At 37.1% G+C, this 18626-nt stretch overlaps 1 protein-coding gene across 1 annotated transcript in view; it reads right to left on the bottom strand.

Annotated features, from left to right (window-relative positions):
- Window positions 1-18626, bottom strand: part of C3H8orf34 (chromosome 3 C8orf34 homolog) — a 408045-nt gene that overhangs the window by 287325 nt on the left and 102094 nt on the right. The window contains 1 exon segment of the mRNA XM_074068561.1: window positions 2649-2777. Within this exon segment, the coding sequence (XP_073924662.1) occupies window positions 2649-2777 (129 nt within the window).

Here is an 18626-nt window from a genome sequence, read left to right on the forward strand (position 1 = left end):
ATGTGTGTGTGTGTATGTGTGTGTATACGTGTATGTGTGTGTGTGTGTTTCCTTACCTATACACCATAGATTTCCATGTCTACATGCCTAACCAAACCTCTGCCCCAAATTGCGACCTCTTATATGCACTTGATTGCTGGAAGTGGAGGACAGTGGTTCACTCAGTTCAGTTGTCCCAAAGTATCTGAAACTATAGTTTGAAGCATAACACCCCTCCATCCTCAAACCCTTTTGAATTCTTATTTGAGGTCCAGGCAGCTCCCAGTCTCCACAATTATACATAAAAAAAAAAAACCCAAACAAAATAAAATCAATGAAATGCATCCTCAACTCTATTTTTATCCTTCCTTTATATCAATCAATATGTATTCATCACAGAATCTTCTACATTTTTGCAAAATGTACAATCTTAGATGATTACTCTTTCTTATAGCTACTGCTTTGTTTCAAGCTCTCTTCATCTCTGACTTTGCCTTGAGACACAGAACATATCAACTTTGTACTCCAAGCTGCCCCGCCAAGAGTGATTGTTAGAGTCATGCATTTCTTGTATGATTCTTATTGTATCGTGATCTATACTCCTACATCCTCCCCTCTACCTAGACTTTTGGCTCTATTGTCTTTACTATTTGCTTGATCCTTTGTGTATCTGCAATACAAACTTTCCCTCTTCTTTTGAAATATCTTCTTACAGATACAATTCTCTCTCTCTACCAGGAATACCTCTCCACACCACATATCTTTATGCTGCTTTTACCTTACCATTACCTCTGATCCTCCTAGATGTGGTTCAGGTGTGTTTGCTATTAGGTGTATTGTCCCTAAATCCCCTTGTGAGAGGTTCCCCTAAACCTTCACAAATTAACAGCATCTGGCAAGTGTTTACAAGGTCACTGTCACATTTTAAAGGAAAAAAATGACTGACAGTATATTTAAAGTATATTTAAAGATCTCTGTAGTGATCAATTGTTCTGTTTTTGGCTCAGGTTATTAAATAAATTAAGATACTGTGAAAAACAGTAAGCTATGCCTTAAAGGATGATATTGTACCTTTGTTATATTAATAGGATCAGGCTCTTTTCATGAATGTAATATAGTAATAAGCTAAAAATTTACTTTATTGTCACTCATTACAAAAGCAAATCTAATCAAAAGCAGGGCTTTCCTAAATCCCATCCTCAGGGTTTTAACTACCAGCAAGGTTATAAGATCCAGTCTATTATAAAGCAACTTAACTTCTGAAAAGGTTTCATTGGACAAAAGTCTGAAATTAAGCTCTAGTGTGTCAGAAATGAAAAGATTTGAAAGGATATATGTGTATGAGTATATAATACATAACACTTATATGTATAAATATATAAAATAAAATATAAGAATATATATAAAATTACAACATAATACTATATATACATATTTATATTGTAAAACATCTCCCAAAATATATAACAAGGGATGATGTTCAACTTTGATGCCAATCATGAAATTAGTAAAACTATGTTATCTAAAGTAGAGATCTCTTTGGAATCGTTAATATTTCCATGGGACTAAGAGAAAATGTTAGTGAGGCCATGACTTTAATGGCTTCCAAAGATGTCTAATTTTTAAAATTGAGAAAAAAAGAACCAGAAAAAGATAGGAATATCTAAGCTCACTACTAAAATCATAAAGTATATATGCATGTGTATATATGTATGTATTCAACAAATCAAAATACTTGTTTGATTATCTTTAAAAGTTTGCCCTTGGAGGGGAGTTTGGTGTCAGTGGGAGGGGGGAGGTGGGAGGGAAAGGAGGTAGGAAGGTGAATATAGTGCAAATAATGTGTACACATGTATGTAAATGCAGTGATGATACCTGTTGAAAGTGTTCCAGGAATTGGGGGAGGGGAAATCAAGCAAAGTGGTGGAGGGGGTGAATTCAAGTACATTTGATACATTGTAAGAATCTTTGTAAATGCCACAATGCACCCCCACCCAGCACAACAATAAAATAAGAAAAACAAGTGTTCCTTTGAAGTATACAGGTGTGTATACAGTATACACACCTACTACGCAGAAGCACATCATGTCTTCCAGATTTGGAGATGAGAGAACCAAGGCTCATGGAAATTAAACAATTTACCCATGGTCATTCACTTTGCAGAGGGCACAACAAAACCTCTAATCCAGGCCCTCAAATTTCAGAGTCATTGCTTTCATAAAAAAAGAAAATTAACTTAGAAGTCATTGTGCTAGGCTCTGAAAGGACTCTAAGAAGAAGAATCTGGGCCACTTAACACTCTTAAAAAGTTTACAGCCATCCAAAAGTCATGCAGGCAAAAAGAAAGACATATAACAATGCTTTTCAAAAGAGAAGAATGAAGAAGCCATTAGGTGTGCATTTGAGCTGGGTGACAGAAACCATGTAGAGAGACTAGAGTAAAACAGCTACAGGGGTTCTACAACTCTCAGATATTGTATAATCAGTCTACCCACAAATCTGTGTAATATGCCAAATCAATCCTCATTCCAATCTCACACTCTGAGAATTCCTCAGCCTTTCACAGAATTATAATGAGGATGTTGGAAATGGTTATTGCCAATAGTTATGAATGTCTCTGCTTTAATACTGGTTAAGACTTTCAATTATAATCAGGAAAATGAACTTACTTCGAGAAAGATTTTCAAGGGCTTTCCCCAGCTTCTTGCTCTCTTGAAGGATGTGGTTCAATTCATCAAAATCACGGCTTTCTGGTTTAGTCCGCCAGTTCCACTTAGGATGCTCTACTGACTGTGGCACTATGTTTAAAAAAATGGTTATTTCATAAGCATGCTACATAATGATACAAACTTGCTCTTTATCATATGTGAAAGACTATACCAAGATCAGAATAAAAAATGGTTAACTTGGAGATAGTTTTCTGCTTAGCAAACAGAAGAAGAAGATTTAAAGTTGGGTTTGAAGAAAATATTTTAAATGAACATATTAAGGGAAGTGTAGAAAAAAAAGAAAATTCAGGTATTGATTTAGAACTAATCTTGTCTGTAACTTCAGGGGAAACATGCAGGCAAAGTTTATTTTATATTACTCTAGCAGCTTAAAAAATAATTACTGACTTCATCAGTAACTAGCAAATTTTTAGAGATATCCCTGCTATGTCTTCTAAAAAAACTAAAGATTAATTATATGCATTTACTTTCAGTTCTTTCCAAATTCCCTCTAAAATTATGTTACAGTCAAGAGGGGTTTTTTTCCTCAAAGAATTACTTGGATAAAGAAAAAAAGATATTTCAGGAAGATTTTTTTGAAAGATGGACAATAGATCCATGAGTGGTAAGGAGATTTAACAAGGTAGAGAAAACTGGAACCTACATTCCTGAAGAGAGGGATGCTAAATATTTAAATATTAAAGCATCAACCCAAGAGAACAATGTCAAAGTAATAAAGATGCAAGGATTTAATTATTTTCCAGATTTAAAGGGTACATCAAATGCCCAGCACAATTCAAGGTCTATTATTTAAAAATTTTAAATAGTAGCAATAGAGAAAAAAATGTAAAAGTTTTCAGGAACAAGAAAAAAGTCAATTGGTATCAGTCTCCTCAGCAGCAACATCTGCCCTAGAAGCCAAGGGAACAATTCCTTCAAAATTCCAACAGAACATTACTTCTAACTGAAAGTTATAGCAGTTAAGGAACCAACTAAGATACTAACGGCTGCTAGCGGAGGTGCTCCAGCAAAATGAGTTAGTAAACCAAAAAAAAAAGGGCAAGAATTGGATGTCAGAAATAGGTGATTTCCCAAAAGGAAAAGAAAAGGAGAAATCTCAGATGATAGTGAAGTATGGTCTCAAGAGATAACTGAGAAAATATCTAGAAACCAAGAGTCAAAAATAGAGCAAGAGTATAGAAGGCTACAGGAGAGAGATCTCCAAACACTTCTGAAAGAATTAAAAGAAAAACAGAAAATAACAAAATATGAAATAGAAGTTATTACTACTTGATGCATCTGATATAGAGAAGGTTTTATTTCAGACAGAATTTGATGGAGTGTTAGTGATGGGTACATAGAAAACAAAGTAATCAGTAAATAGAAATTTGTTAATTCTAGAAAAAAATAATAGTTGGCCCTGTAAAGCTCAGCAATAAAGCAATTTAACTAATACAGTCATAATAATATGAATTAATAATATCTAGTATGTGAAATAAATGCATTAATATATTAAGATGAGATGGGAGTTGATGTATGAAGCACAAAGCATGGAGGAAATCAAGAGATTATGCCTCAAATTTAAAAGGTAAAAGAGCTATAGTAGTACCTTGCATACTCAGAAATGCAAACTTATGAACCAAAAAAACCCAACTAATAGACTTACAAATGTCTCCAGGTTACTTACAGAGGAGAGTTGGGGAGAAAGAAGGACAGTTAGCATCTAATAGTGTTTGACACTCTCAAATGAGACAGAATTTAAAAGTATTTATATGGAAACAATATAGGAAACAGTTTGAAATATTGAAATGTATCATTCTACCATCATTAAAAAATTGATCTGGCAATATTTGTTATAATGAAAAATGCCCAAACCCTGTGACCCAAATCTTATGTCTGCTACATCATCATAAAGAAGTTATAACACATGTATTTGTGCACATATATAAATTTGTTAATTTTCACAGAAAGTACAAGATCTTATTTGCTCATTTCAATAAATAGTTTGTGTGGCAAAACCCTGGAAATTATTTAAATGTCCTTCAATAGAAGAATGACTGAATAAGTTATGGCACATTCACACTGTGCCATAGTACGTAGTTATTGAAAGTTAAATCTAAGTTTATTACCATGGACTTATTTCCATAATCCATTTCTAAAGATAAAAACAAATTGCTTGGGAAGATTACAGTTTAAGTTCATTATTTACAGCAAATCAACGACGAGTTTTGTATATCTTCGTGTACATGAAGGCCACAGAAAGGTGAAGCTATTTCTAGGAGGACTGAATTTGGGGGGAGACAATATGGGGAGAGTATCTCCCTTTCCACGTGTCTGCATTTTTAAATTATCAAAATAAGCAAATAGTACTCCTGTAATTTAGATAAACTTTAAAAAATTTAAAAATAGAGTGCAGCCACCTCATCTGACCTTCGTACTCTAAGCGATGTGGGCCAGGGGCATCAACCAACGTGAACATACTGACTTTCAAGCTTAGCATAGTGAACAGAGACTATTTCAGTGTAAGAAACACTTCCAGGCTCACTCCACAGCAGATCCTTAATAAGGACCCAGAACTAAGAGAGAGAGGATAAAACAGTATTTGTACCAGAATCTTCAAAACATTGTTAGGTACTTTTGTTAACCTTCTTTGAATCATTTCTCCAAGCTGCAATCTGCATAACTACATCATGTAATTTCTTGGAAACTACCACAAGCTTCAAAGGTGTCCTTGACTTCCCTTTTCACTTACAAAATAAAAGCATAGTAAAAAAAATAAAAACAAAAAATGTCTCCCTCAGCTTCATCCCCAGGATACAGGGGTGGTTCAACATACACAAATCAATTAATGTAATATAGCACATTAATAGAAGCAAAGACAAAAACCACACAATCATCTCAACAGATGCAGAAAAAGCCTTTGATAAGATTCAACACCACTTCATGATAAAAGCTCTAAGAAAACCAGGAGCAGTAAGAATGTGCCTCAATATTATAAAGGCTAAATATGACAAACCTACAGCCAACATCATACTTAGTGGAGAAAAACTGAAACCATTTCCCCTAAAATCAGGAACAAGATAAGGGTGCCTACTATCCCCACTCTTATTCAACATAGTCCTGGAATTCCTAGCCAGAGCAATTAGTCAAGAAGAAGTAATAAAAGGAATACAAATAGGTAAAGAAATTGTCAAAGTATCCCTATTTGCAGATGACATGATCCTATACCTTAAAGACCCAAAAAACTCTACCCAAAAACTCCTAAACACCATAAACAGCTTCAGCAATGTAGCAGGATACAAAATCAACTTACAGAAATCATTAGCTTTTTTATACACCATCAATGAACAAATTGATGAGCAATATATGAAAACAATTCCATTTAAAATAGCCTCAAAAAAATCAAATACCTAGGAGTAAACTTATCAAAGGATGTAAATGACCTCTACAAGGAGAACTACAAACCACTGAAGAAAGAGATTGAGAAAGAAAGACTACAGAAGGTAGAAAGATCTCCTATGCTCAAGGATTGGTAGAATCAACATAGTAAAAATGGATATACTACCAAAAGAAATCTACATCATCAATGCAATTCCCATCAAAATCCCAATGACTTTCATCACAGAGATTTAAAAAACCTACCCTAAAGTTCATTTGGAAACACAAGAGACCTGGAATAGCCAAGACAATACTAGCAAAAAGAACAATGCTGGAGGTATAACAATACCCAACTTCAAACTGTATTACAGAGCCATAAAGACCAGTGTAACAGAATAGAGGACCTGGATATGAACCCACACAGCTATGCCCACCTTATTCTTAACAAAGGTGCCAAAAACATGTGATGGAAAATAGACAGCCTCTTCAACAAATGTTGATGGGAAACATGGTTATCTGCCTGCAGAAAACTGAAACTAGATCCCTGTTTATCACCTTGTACTCATATTAACTCAAAATGGATTAAGGACTTAAATATCAGACTTGAAACTCTGAAGTTAGTACAGGAAAGAGCAGGGAATACTCTGGAAGCGATAGGTATAAGCAAGGATCTCCTCAATAGACCTCCAGCAGCCCAGTAGCTAAGAGAAATAGTGGATAAATGGGACTACATGAAATTAAAAAGCTTCTGCACAACAAAAGAAATGGTCTCTAAACTGAAGAGAACACCCTCAGAATAGGAGAAAATGCTCACCAGCTATATATCAGACAAAGGACTGATAACCAGAATATACAGGGAGCTCAAAAAACTAAACTCCCCTCAAATCAATGAACCAAAAAAGAAGTGGGCAACTGAACTAAACAGAACTTTTTCAAAGAAAGAAATTCAAATAGCAAAAAAACACATGAAAAAATGATCACCATCCCTGGCCATATAAGGAATGCAAATCAAAACCACACTAAGATTCCACCTCACTCTTATTAGAACAGCTATCATCAAAAACACCACCAACAACAAACGGATACAAGCAAAAAGGAACCCTCATACATTGCTGGTGGAAATACAAGCTAGTACAACCACTCTCAAAAACAACACTGAGGCTTCTTAAAAAACTAAACATGGATCTGCCATATGATCCAGAAATACCACCCCAAGGGATATACCCAAAGAAATACAACTCAGGTTATTCCAAAGGCACCTGCACACCCATGTTTATTGCACCACTATTCACAATAGCCAAGTTATGGAAAGAGCCAAGATGCCCCACTACTGACAAATGGATTAAGAAAATGTGGTATTTATACACAGTGGAATTTTACTCAGCCACAAAGAAGAATGAAATTTTGTCATTCACAAGTAAATGGATGGAACTGGAGAACATCATCTTAAGCAAAGTTAGCCAGACTCAGAAGGCCAAAAATTGTATGTTCTCCCTCATATATGGATTATAGACCTAAAACAAATGCAGTAATACTATTGGACATGGGTTACACACTAAGAGGAGAACACATACAGGAGGAACAGGAAAAGGGAAGAAAACCTAAAACTTGAAAGTGTTTGATGTGCCCACTGTAGAGGAGCAAATAAATTAATGTTAAACTGACAGACGCCACTATGGGAAGATGACTGGGAAGTAGTGAAGAGGTCAGGTAGAGATGAACCAATGTAGGTTGCAATACACATATGCATGGAAGCAATGTTAGGAATCTCTCTGTATAGCTATCTTTATCTCAAGCTAGCAAAAATGCTGTGTTTTTCTTATTATCTCATATGTTTTCTCTTCAACAAAATTAGAAAGGGGGCAGAACAGGTTCTGCCTGGAACTGAGGGGGTGGGGGCAGAAGGGAGAGATGGCACAATGTATGCACATGTGAATAAATGAATAAGCAATAAAAAAAAGTCTCCCTCAAGATTCCAAATAACCACTAGACACGACCCAACTGCTCATTATCCCAACTGAGTCCAAGGTTTTCAAACCCACCCCTGATTGCACCATCATGGGAAAGTGCAGGTGAGACCAAAGGAACAACTGGATCATCAACACCAAAGCATGAGGAACTACATACTGTGACTTCAAACCTTGAGTTTTGAGGAGATTACATGTAACACAATAGAAAACTGACACAACTCCCAAGAACTTTTCCCCAGAAACTTTAAAGAGAAACTAAGATGAGTCTTTTTAAAGGTCTGGGCATGGTGGTACACATCTGTAATCCCAGGCACTTGAGAGACAGAGAGAGGAGGATCTTAGGACAAAAGCATGTGACCCTATCTGAAAAATAAACTAAAGCAAAGAGGTCTGAGGGTGTGGCTCAAGTAGTAGAGTGCTTGCCTAATGAGCATAAGACACTGTGTTTAATCCCCAGTATGACAAACATGTACACACAACAACAAAAACCTTTCTTTTTATGTTTTTGTAGGGTGGGATAATTCAATACATATATGGCACATGACTTATTGTAAGAAGCAAACTGAAGAGAACCAAAGCCACAGTATAGTCTCATCAACTGCATACTGATAAGTAATGGAAGGAGACTTGGGAGCTCAGCAGTCCAGTGCACAGCCTTTGGATGAGAACATCTCAAGTTTCCTGACACATTGAAATCTTTACGTATGTCCTACTTCATCTTAGAACCCAGTACTACAGTTGGTTTAAATACACTTTATAAAATTAACCTCGGGAGAAATGGAAAACAACAGAACAGTGCTACCAACAGAATATGACTCATGGGAGAAAATGACAGAATTTGAGGTCCCAAGGCAAAGCCCACTTCAGTGCAGGAGGCCACAGGACCTTGCAGGTAGACATTCCCAATCCCTGCAGAATGAGGTTGCTATGTCATACAATGGTCTATTGCATAATGAGCAAGGTCAATTTCAGACAATTACTTATTAGTCAAATTCTGACTCACTATGACCTCCACCAGTACTTTCTGTCAATAGGTTAAAAAATTTCCTATTTCCTCCAAATGACTTTTGAGGTACTGTTTACCCATTTCTTTGGTTTCAAATGGAAACTAGAAATCTGTTTTACTGATAAGTGTGTAACACTATACAACCTTTGCAAGGGGAACTGACATCATCTATTGGAGGTCAAAGTGCAATTCTACTCCTAGCTTTCTTTTTTCCTCTTCTTTTATTTAACTGACACATGAGAACAAAAACTGTACATATTTATGGGGTTCCACATGATGTTTCAATACATATACATATCATTGCAATATTTAAATCAGGGTAGACATATTACCTCTTAAAACATTTACCATCTTTTGCTGGTGGAATCTTCAGAGTCCTTTCTTATATCTTTTTGAAATATATAGCACATAATCACTACCTGCAATACCAGCACACCAGTACTTCTTACACCTATCAAACTCAACTTAGTATCCACTGATCAACTTATCCATATCTTCTGAAGCAAAATAATTTCAATTACTATTATACCTCTTAATTCTTTTCTAAATTTTAGTAAATGTTAATGCTATCATCTTAAAGTTCTCATTTGAAACAGACCAGGAAATATCCCAAGTACCATAATAATGATATATTGAAAATTGTTTACAGTGAGCTCATTAATTCAGGTCTTCTGCCTTCTGGATTTCTATCTCATGACTTTTCAGACATTGTTCTGCCATCTTCATTCTCTTGCATTTAAATAATTTGTACTTCACACACACATACTATACTTTCTTTTTTCCTAAAATTGTCATGGTAATCTATAAACATCCAGCTATTCCTCTGTATATTCTAGGCTAAAGCAGCAGTTCAAACAACAATGACACTTAGAAATAACTCTCTTAAATGCAAAGACATTAATAATACTAAGGGTTAATTTCAGTCTTTGATTTTAACCTAAACCTACATATCAACCTGTTTTCTCATCTGCATCATAAATATGAAATGTGAAATGACTACAAATAATAGCATATAATTAGCACAGAAAATTGATACATAATGTCCTTCTTGTCATTTCTGCCAAAATCTTACTGTCTGCAACCATGTCACATACTGTTTATTTTTGTAGCTGTTGTTTATTTGTGTGTTTGTTTGTTTTGGTTTTTAGTATGATAGTTTGAACATGCAGTGCTCCAGTTCTACTAGTAAGCTTTATCCCCAGCTCCCACACATACTAGGTAATTAGTGGAAATACTTAACACCACAGAGCAAACCTTCATTGAACCCTACCTATCTTATCTATGACAAAACAATTCAAGACCAATGACATCAAAAAGCACAATATGCAGAGATAGAGGATCCGAGATGGTGACTGGGACAGAGCCGCAAACCACATGAGCTCTGTGAACCAGGGACTCTGGTAAGATGCTGGAGACCCACTTGGCTGAGGTAAAGCATCAACGACAGCTGAAAATATGGCACTCTAAACCCCTAGATCATGAAAGGCTTCTTCATCCCACAATCTAATAAAAGAACAGCTGGCCTGCCAAGTCCCCACCTCGCAGGCCTGTGGAGAACCTGCTCCACTCTGCCAGGTTCTCCGCCCATCAGGCAATGCTGGGCCCCAGCCCTGCACTAGATCCATACCCTGCCAGGATGCCCACCCCTCGGGCCACACTGGGCCCCAGCTCCACATCAGATTGATGCACCACTGGGGTCCCCATCACTTGGGTAGTGCTGGCCCCCAGCCTGTGCCAGATCTACACCCCATCGGGATCCCCACACCTCAGACTGTGCCATGCCCCAGCTCCGTGCTGGATCCATGCCCTGCCGGGAACCTGCCCCTCAGGCCATGCTGGACACCAGCTCCATGCCAGATCCACACTCCACCAGGATCCCAGCCCCTTGGACCCTGACCCCTCAGGCTCTGCTAGGCCCCAGATATGCCTAGGATGACCAGAACCATGCTCCGCAGGGATCCCTACCCCACGGGGCTGGGTACCAGCTCAGTATGAGACAACCACATCACCCACCCCACCAGGATCCCCGCCCCTTGGACTGACCCAGGCCCCAGCTCTACAGGCTTGCCAGACAAGTGCTCTACCAGTCTCCTGCTCAGGCTGCAGCTAGAGGGCTCCAAACCTGCCTAAGAGACACACACAGACAGGACTGGATGCTAAAGCAGTAACATCAGAACAACTAAGATTGCAATTCTACTGTTCCAGAACTGGTGATTTTTTTCCCTTCTTTAAGAGTTTGGCTGTCTGGTTTGCTGTTTGATCACCCACCATCTCTCCCATTTTTTTCTCTCTTCTTTCTTCCATTATCTTTCCTTCTCTTTCTCTTTTTTATCCTTCTGTCATGGTTTTGTGGGTATTAATATTGTAACCAAGCTAATACTAAATTACACATAGTCCAGGGACAGAAATGGTACCTAGTGGAAATGTGGAAAGAAGAAAAAGGGATGGAAACCATTCTTCCCCCAAAAATAAAGTAGTACAAGATTTAGAGCAAAATGAAAAAAACAGATATCCAGATCGAGACTGCAAAAAAACAAAGATAAACTATACCAAGGAACCCAATGAAGCCAACAAGAACACCCTGAAAAAAGAAATCCTACAAGTAATTAATGAGAATTTCATAGAGATGTTACTAGACATGGTCAACCAAAACGTACAGGAGGCACTAAAGAAATTCCAAGACAACAAAATAAAGAATGTGAGAAAACACAGAAACAAATAAATGAAATTGTAGGAACCCTAAATAAACACCAAACTGAAACAAAAATCACCATAAACAGAGAGATAAATGAATTAAGGGTGAAAATTAACAATATTAAAGAGGAAGTAACCAATGATATGGAAAACCTCAGGAAAAAAAAATGAAACAGAAATACAAAACAAAATGGAAGGCCACTCCAGCAGAATAGAACAAACAGAAGACAGAATCTCAGAACTTCAAGATGAAATGGCAATTAAAGGAAAAATTGAAGAACTACTGGTTAAACTACTCAAGACCTGCGAAAAGAAAATACAAGAAATCACTGACTCCATGAAAACACCAAACCTGAGAATCAGGGGCATTGAAGAAGGAGAAGATGTGCAAGCAAAAGGAATGTGTAATATATTGAACAAAATAATAAAAAATAATTTCCCAAATCTAGAGAAAACTATCCCCATTCAGTTACAGGAAGCCTCCAGAACACTGAACAGACTTGACCAAAATAGAACTACCCCACAACATATTATCATTAAAACAACAAGTACAGAGACTAGAGAAAGAATATTGAAGGCTGTAGGACAGAAAAAACAAATAACATGCAAAGGCAAACCCATCAAAATCACAGCAAACTTCTCAATGGAAACCTTAAAAGCAAGAAGGGCATGGAGTGAGGTCTTCAGGCACTGAATGAAAATAATTTCAATCCTAGGATAAACCAGCAAAACTATCATTCAGAAAAGATGGAACAATAAAAGTCTCCCATGGTAAGCAGAAACTAAAATAATATGTGACCACCAAGACACCACTACAAATGGTTCTCTAAGGAATTCTGCACACAGAAAATGAAAGCAAACAAAACCATGAAAGGGCAGGCAATACCAAATCACAGAAGAAGAAAAGAAAAGAAAGCGGGGAGAAACATTGATTCAGCTATGCACAATCAAACCCTTAATCAACAAAGACAACTACATGAAGGGATACCATGTACTTATCAATACTAATGCTAAATGTTAATGAATCAAATTTGCCCAAAAAAAGACACCAATTGGCAAACTGGATTAAAAAGGAAGATCCAACAATCTGCTGCCTACAGGACACCCACCTCATTGACAGAAACAAGCACTGACTGAGAGTGAAAGGCTGGAAGAAGATTTACCAAGCCAATGGGCCCTGAAAACAGGCAGGGTTAGCAATACTTATCTCACACAAAGTAGACTTCAAACTTACATTGACTGAACAAGATAAAGGACACTCCATACCAATAAAAGGGGAAATATGTCAAAAGGAAATAACAATTATCAACCTATTGCACTCAACATCAATGCACTCAATTTCATCAAACATACTCTCAAGGACCTAAAAACATATAAACACAAACACAGTGGTAGTGGGAGACCTTAATACCCCCTTATCACCAATACATAGATCATCCAAACAAAAAATCGATAAAGAAATCCTGGAATTAAATCACACCATAGATCAAATGGATCTAGCTGATGTCTACAGAATATTTCATCCAACTTCTGCACAATATACATTCTTCTCAGCAGCCTATGGAACTTTCTCCAAAACTGATTATATCTTCAGGCAAAAAGCAAGCCTCAGCAAATACAAGAAAATAGAAATAATCCATGCATTCTATCTGACCACAATTCATTAAAACTAGAAATCGACAACAAAAACAGCAGTAAAAAACATGCAAACAATTGGAAGCTGAACCACACATTGCTCAATTATGAACTGGTCATTGATGAAATAAAAGAGAAAATTAAAAAGTTTTCTGGAAGTTAATGAAAATGAAAACATGACCTACCAGAACCAATGGGACACAGCAAACACAGTCCTAAGAGGAAAGTTTATAGCCATGAGCGTATATATTAAAAAGATAGAAAGATCTCAAATTAATGACCTAATACTACAAAACTCCTAGAAAAACAAGAACAAGCAAATCCCAAAACAAGCAGAAGGAGAGAATAATTAACAAAAGGGCTGAAATCAATGAAATAGAAACAAAAAAAACCATACAAAGAATCAATGAAACAAAAAGCTGTTTCTTTGAAAAAAATAAAGATTGACAGACCCCTGACAAACCTGACTAAAATAAGGAGAGAAAAAATGCAAATCAGTAAAATGAGAAATGCAAAAGGGGAGATAACAGCAAACACCATGGAAATCCATGGAAATCCAGGAAATCATCAGAGACTACCTTGAGAACCTACACTCTAATAAATTTGAAAATCTTGAAGAAATGGACAGATTTCTAGAAACTTACAACCACCCAAAACTGAACCAAGAGGATATTAATCACCTGAATAGATCTTTAACACAAAAAGAAATTGAAGCAACAATCAAGAGCCTCCCAAAAAAGAAAAGTCCAGGACCTGATGGATACATTGCTGAATTCTAGCAAACATTTAAAGAAGAAATAATACCAACTCTCATTAAACTGTTCAATGAAATAGAAAGGGAAGGAACACTGCCTAACTCATTTTATGAAGCCAATATGACTCTCAGCCCAAAACCAGACAAAGACACCTCCAAAAATGAGAATTACAGGCCAATCTCCTTAATGAATATCAATGCAAAAATCCTAATAAAATAATGGCAAACTGAATCCAACAACACATCAGAAAGATCACATACCATGACCAGGTCAGCTTCATCCCATGGATGCAGGGATGATTCAACATACCCAAATCTATAAATGTAATACAGAACATCAATAGAAGTAAAGACAAAAACCACTTGATCATCTCAATAGATGCAGAAAAAGCCTTCGACAATATCCAACACCACTTCATGATAAATGCTCTAAGAAAACTAGGAATAGAAGGAATGTACCTCTATATTGTAAAGGCTATCTGTGACAAACCTACAGCCAGCATCATACTTAATGGTGAAAAACTGAAACCATATCCCCTAAAATCAGGAATGAGACAAAGGTGCCCACTATCCCCACTCCTTTTCAACATAGTACTGGAATTCCTAGCCAGAACAATTAGGCAAGAAGAAGAAATAAAAGGAATACAAATAGGTAAAGAAACTGTCAGAATATCCTTATTTGCAGAAAATATGATCCTATATCTTAAGACCCAAAAAACTCTGCCTGAAAACTCTTAGATACCATAAACAGCTACAGTAAGGTGGCAGGATACAAAATGAACCTACAAAAATCATAAGCTTTTCTAAACAACAATGAACAAACTGAAAAGGAATATACAGAAATAATTCCATTACCAATAGCCTAAAAAAAAATCAAATACCTAGGAGTAAACCTAGGAGTAATTTAACAAAGGATGTGAATGACCTCTACAAGGAGAATTACAAACCCTTGAAGAAAGAGATTGAGGAAGACTACAGATGGAAAGACCTTCCTTGCTCATGGATTGGCAGAATCAACATAGTAAAAATGGCTATACTACCAAAAGCAATATACATGTTTAATGCAATTCCCATCAAAATCCCAATGACTTTCATCACAGAGATTGAAAAACTTACCCTAAAGTTCATTTGGAAACACAAGAGACCGCAAATAGCCAAGGCAATAATGAGCAAAAAGAGCAATGCTGGAGGTCTCACAATACCTGACTTCAAACTATATTACAAAGCAATAGCAATAAAAACAACATGGTACTGGCACAAAAACAGATATGAAGACCAGTGGAACAGAATAGAGGGCCCGGATATGAATCCACACAACTATACCTACCTCATTTTTGTACAAAGGTGCTAAAAATATATGATGGAGAAAAGACAGCCTCTTCAACAAATGTTGCTTGGAAAACCGGTTACCTGTTTGCAAGAAACTGAAACTAGATCCATGTCTATCACCCTGTACTAGTATCAACTCAAAATGGATCAAGGACCTAAATATCAGATCTGAAACTCTGAAATTACAACAGGAAGGGACAAGAAACACTCTGGAAGTAATAGATATAGGCAAAGACTTCCTCAGTAGAACCCCAGCAGCCCAGCAACTAAGAAAAAGGATGGACAAATGGAATTTCATAAAATTAAAAGGCTTCTGCACAACAAAAGAAATGGTCTCTAAACTGAAGAGACCACCCACAAAGTGGGAGAAAATATTTGCCAGCTATACATCAGACAAAGGACTGATAACCAGAATATATAGGGAACTTAAAAAACTAAACTTTCCTAAAATCAATGAACCAATTAAGAAATGGGCAACTGAACTAAACAGAACTTTCTCAAAAGAAGAAATTCAAATGGCCAAAAAACACATGAAAAAATGCTCACCATCTCTAGCCATAAAGGAAATGCAAATCAAAACCACACTAAGATTTCACCTCACCCCTGTTACAATAGCCATCATCAAAAACACCACCAAAAACATTGTTGGCGAGGATGTGGGGAAAAAGGAACTCTGGTACACTGCTGGTGGGATTGCAAGCTGGTTCAATCACTCTGGAAAAAAACTTGGAGACTTCTTAAAAATCTAAACATAGATCTGCCATATGATCCAGCAATCCCACTCCTGGGTATGTACCCAAAGGAATGCGACACAGGTTACTCCAGAGGTACTTGCACATCCATGTTTATTGCAGCATTATTCACAATAGCCAAGTCATGGAAACAGTCAAGATGCCCCACTACTGACAAATGGATCAAGAAAATGTGGTACTTGTACACAATGGAATTTTACTCAGCCATGAAGAATGAAATCTTATCATTTGCAGGTAAGTGGATGAAACTGGAGAACATCACTCTGAACGAGGTCAGAAGACCAAAAATCATATGTTCTCCCTCATATGTGGACTTTAGATCTATGGCAAATGCAGCAATGTGGTTGGACTTGGATCACATGACAAGGGGAGAGCACATATGGGAGATATAGAAATAGGTAGAAAACCGAAAACATGGAAGCATTTGATGTCCCCACTCCAGAGAACTAATACAGAAACCTTAAAGCAACAGAGGTTAACATGAGAAGGGGATCAGTAACCAGCGTAAAGATCAGTTAGAGATTAATCAACATGGGTTATGACACGTGTACATGAAAGCAATGCTCGGAATATTTCTGTATAGCTATCCTCAACTCAACTGGTAAAAATGCTTTGTCTTCCTTATTATGATTATGTCTTTTCTTCAACAAAATTAGTGATAAGGGCAGAATGGGATCTGCCTGGAAGTGAGGAGGAAGGGGGACAGTGAGGAGAAATGACCCAATGATGTATGCACATGTGAATAAATGAATAATTTTTAAAAAAGACCAATAACATAACACTACCTTGGAGATCTTCTCCTATATCAGCTTGCATCATGTAAGTGCTAATTTTTGGTTATTTGAAAATGCACAATTTATAAACTGATATATTGTTAAATACTAGAATTTATTTTAATATTAATCCTTTCTTAAATTATCTTCATTTAGTCATTCACCAACTTATGCATGTAGTCACTCACTCATACAGCACAAACTATGTATCGGGTCATTTGCTAAATTTTGGAAGAAAATCAATGGGGATTAAAGTAACAAAATATTCTGCATTCATGTAGATTGCATTCTACCACGATGTTGGTTAAGAGTTTTGTTCTTTACAAAACTCTGATTAACATGCAGTATACATTCTAAATAAGTTTTAGAAATAAGTATTTTTAAATAAACTGATTACTATATTCTCTCTGTATCTTAAAGTTACTGCTTACAAATGTATTTTTGAACTTTTATCCTCCTTTTCCTTTTAAAAATATAAATGATTATTTGGAAAAATTTTTAGCTTTATTCTACAAATATCTGCACAAGGAGATGCTTTGGTTCCTAAAATAGTTTTTTTTGGGGGGGGGAGGGTCAAGAGGGCATTTAGCCAATAGGTCCCAGAACTCTGAGATCTCACTGGTCTGAAAGAAAACTTCAGATTTGTGATAGCAAGGGTCAAGTAACCTGGGTTCATTGCCAAGTAAGATACCACCAATTCTTAGGCAAACTAACATGCAATGACTAACTTTCAAATTACTTTTTATACCACATAACAGGCCCAGAAGCTCAGCTGTTATGACATCTGGCTGTCATGCCATTCTGATGGAGAGTAGTTTTTTCCTGTTTTTTTCCTTTTTCTTTTTTTCCTCCCTCTGAAGAGCAAAACCTCAATGCAAAGAACAGCAGAACTAATTCTGAAAGCAACTGGATTGTCCTGGACCACCAAAATTCATGGAACCTCTAACTGCAACCTGCCTGTGACCAGGGCTGCTGACCCTAAATGCCACAGAGAGAAACTACAACCCTTTTAGGTAAGCATGCCACACAATCCTCTCTGGAGGAAACCATACAGTCCATCCAGTAGTTTGCACCCCTCATGGACTAAGCTGTTGGCCTAATAAATGGAAGAAAAAATCCAGTTCCACCTGGTGGGGGTGAGGCAGCCCAACTGCAAATTTCTCTACAAAGTACTGGGCAGAACCAGCCTGTGTGGTGAGGAGTGACCCAGCCACAGCCTGAGGAAAATAACACCTTCAACCACTGTGGAGAAACTGGTGTGAGCTGAAACTAATGGCAGTCCCAGAGAAGAGCCTTTGAACAAACATCTCAATTCTAGCAACCAGGCATGCCCTCCAGGTAGAAGGGGCAGGCCACTGCTCACACATCAGCTCCTCACAGGACCACTTCAGAGAACCTGCTTACTCAATCTGACCCTGACTGCCAGCCCTCCCAAGAAGATCCTGGGCTTAAACAACCTGAGTGGATCCTCCCAAAACCTGTCCAGTAGAGAGGGGCACCACTGCCACATAGTCCAGCATATTAACCCTAAGAAGGGGTGGCACCTGGAAAGGAAATCAGAAGGAAGTGCCTAGTGCAGTCACTGAACTCAGAGGAAGCTCACTCCTCTCCATAACAAGAAAGAAGCTTGATCTCTCTCTCTCTCTCT

Source organism: Castor canadensis, chromosome 3 (genome assembly GCF_047511655.1).
Source record: "Castor canadensis chromosome 3, mCasCan1.hap1v2, whole genome shotgun sequence".
Classification (NCBI taxonomy): Eukaryota; Metazoa; Chordata; class Mammalia; order Rodentia; family Castoridae; genus Castor; species Castor canadensis.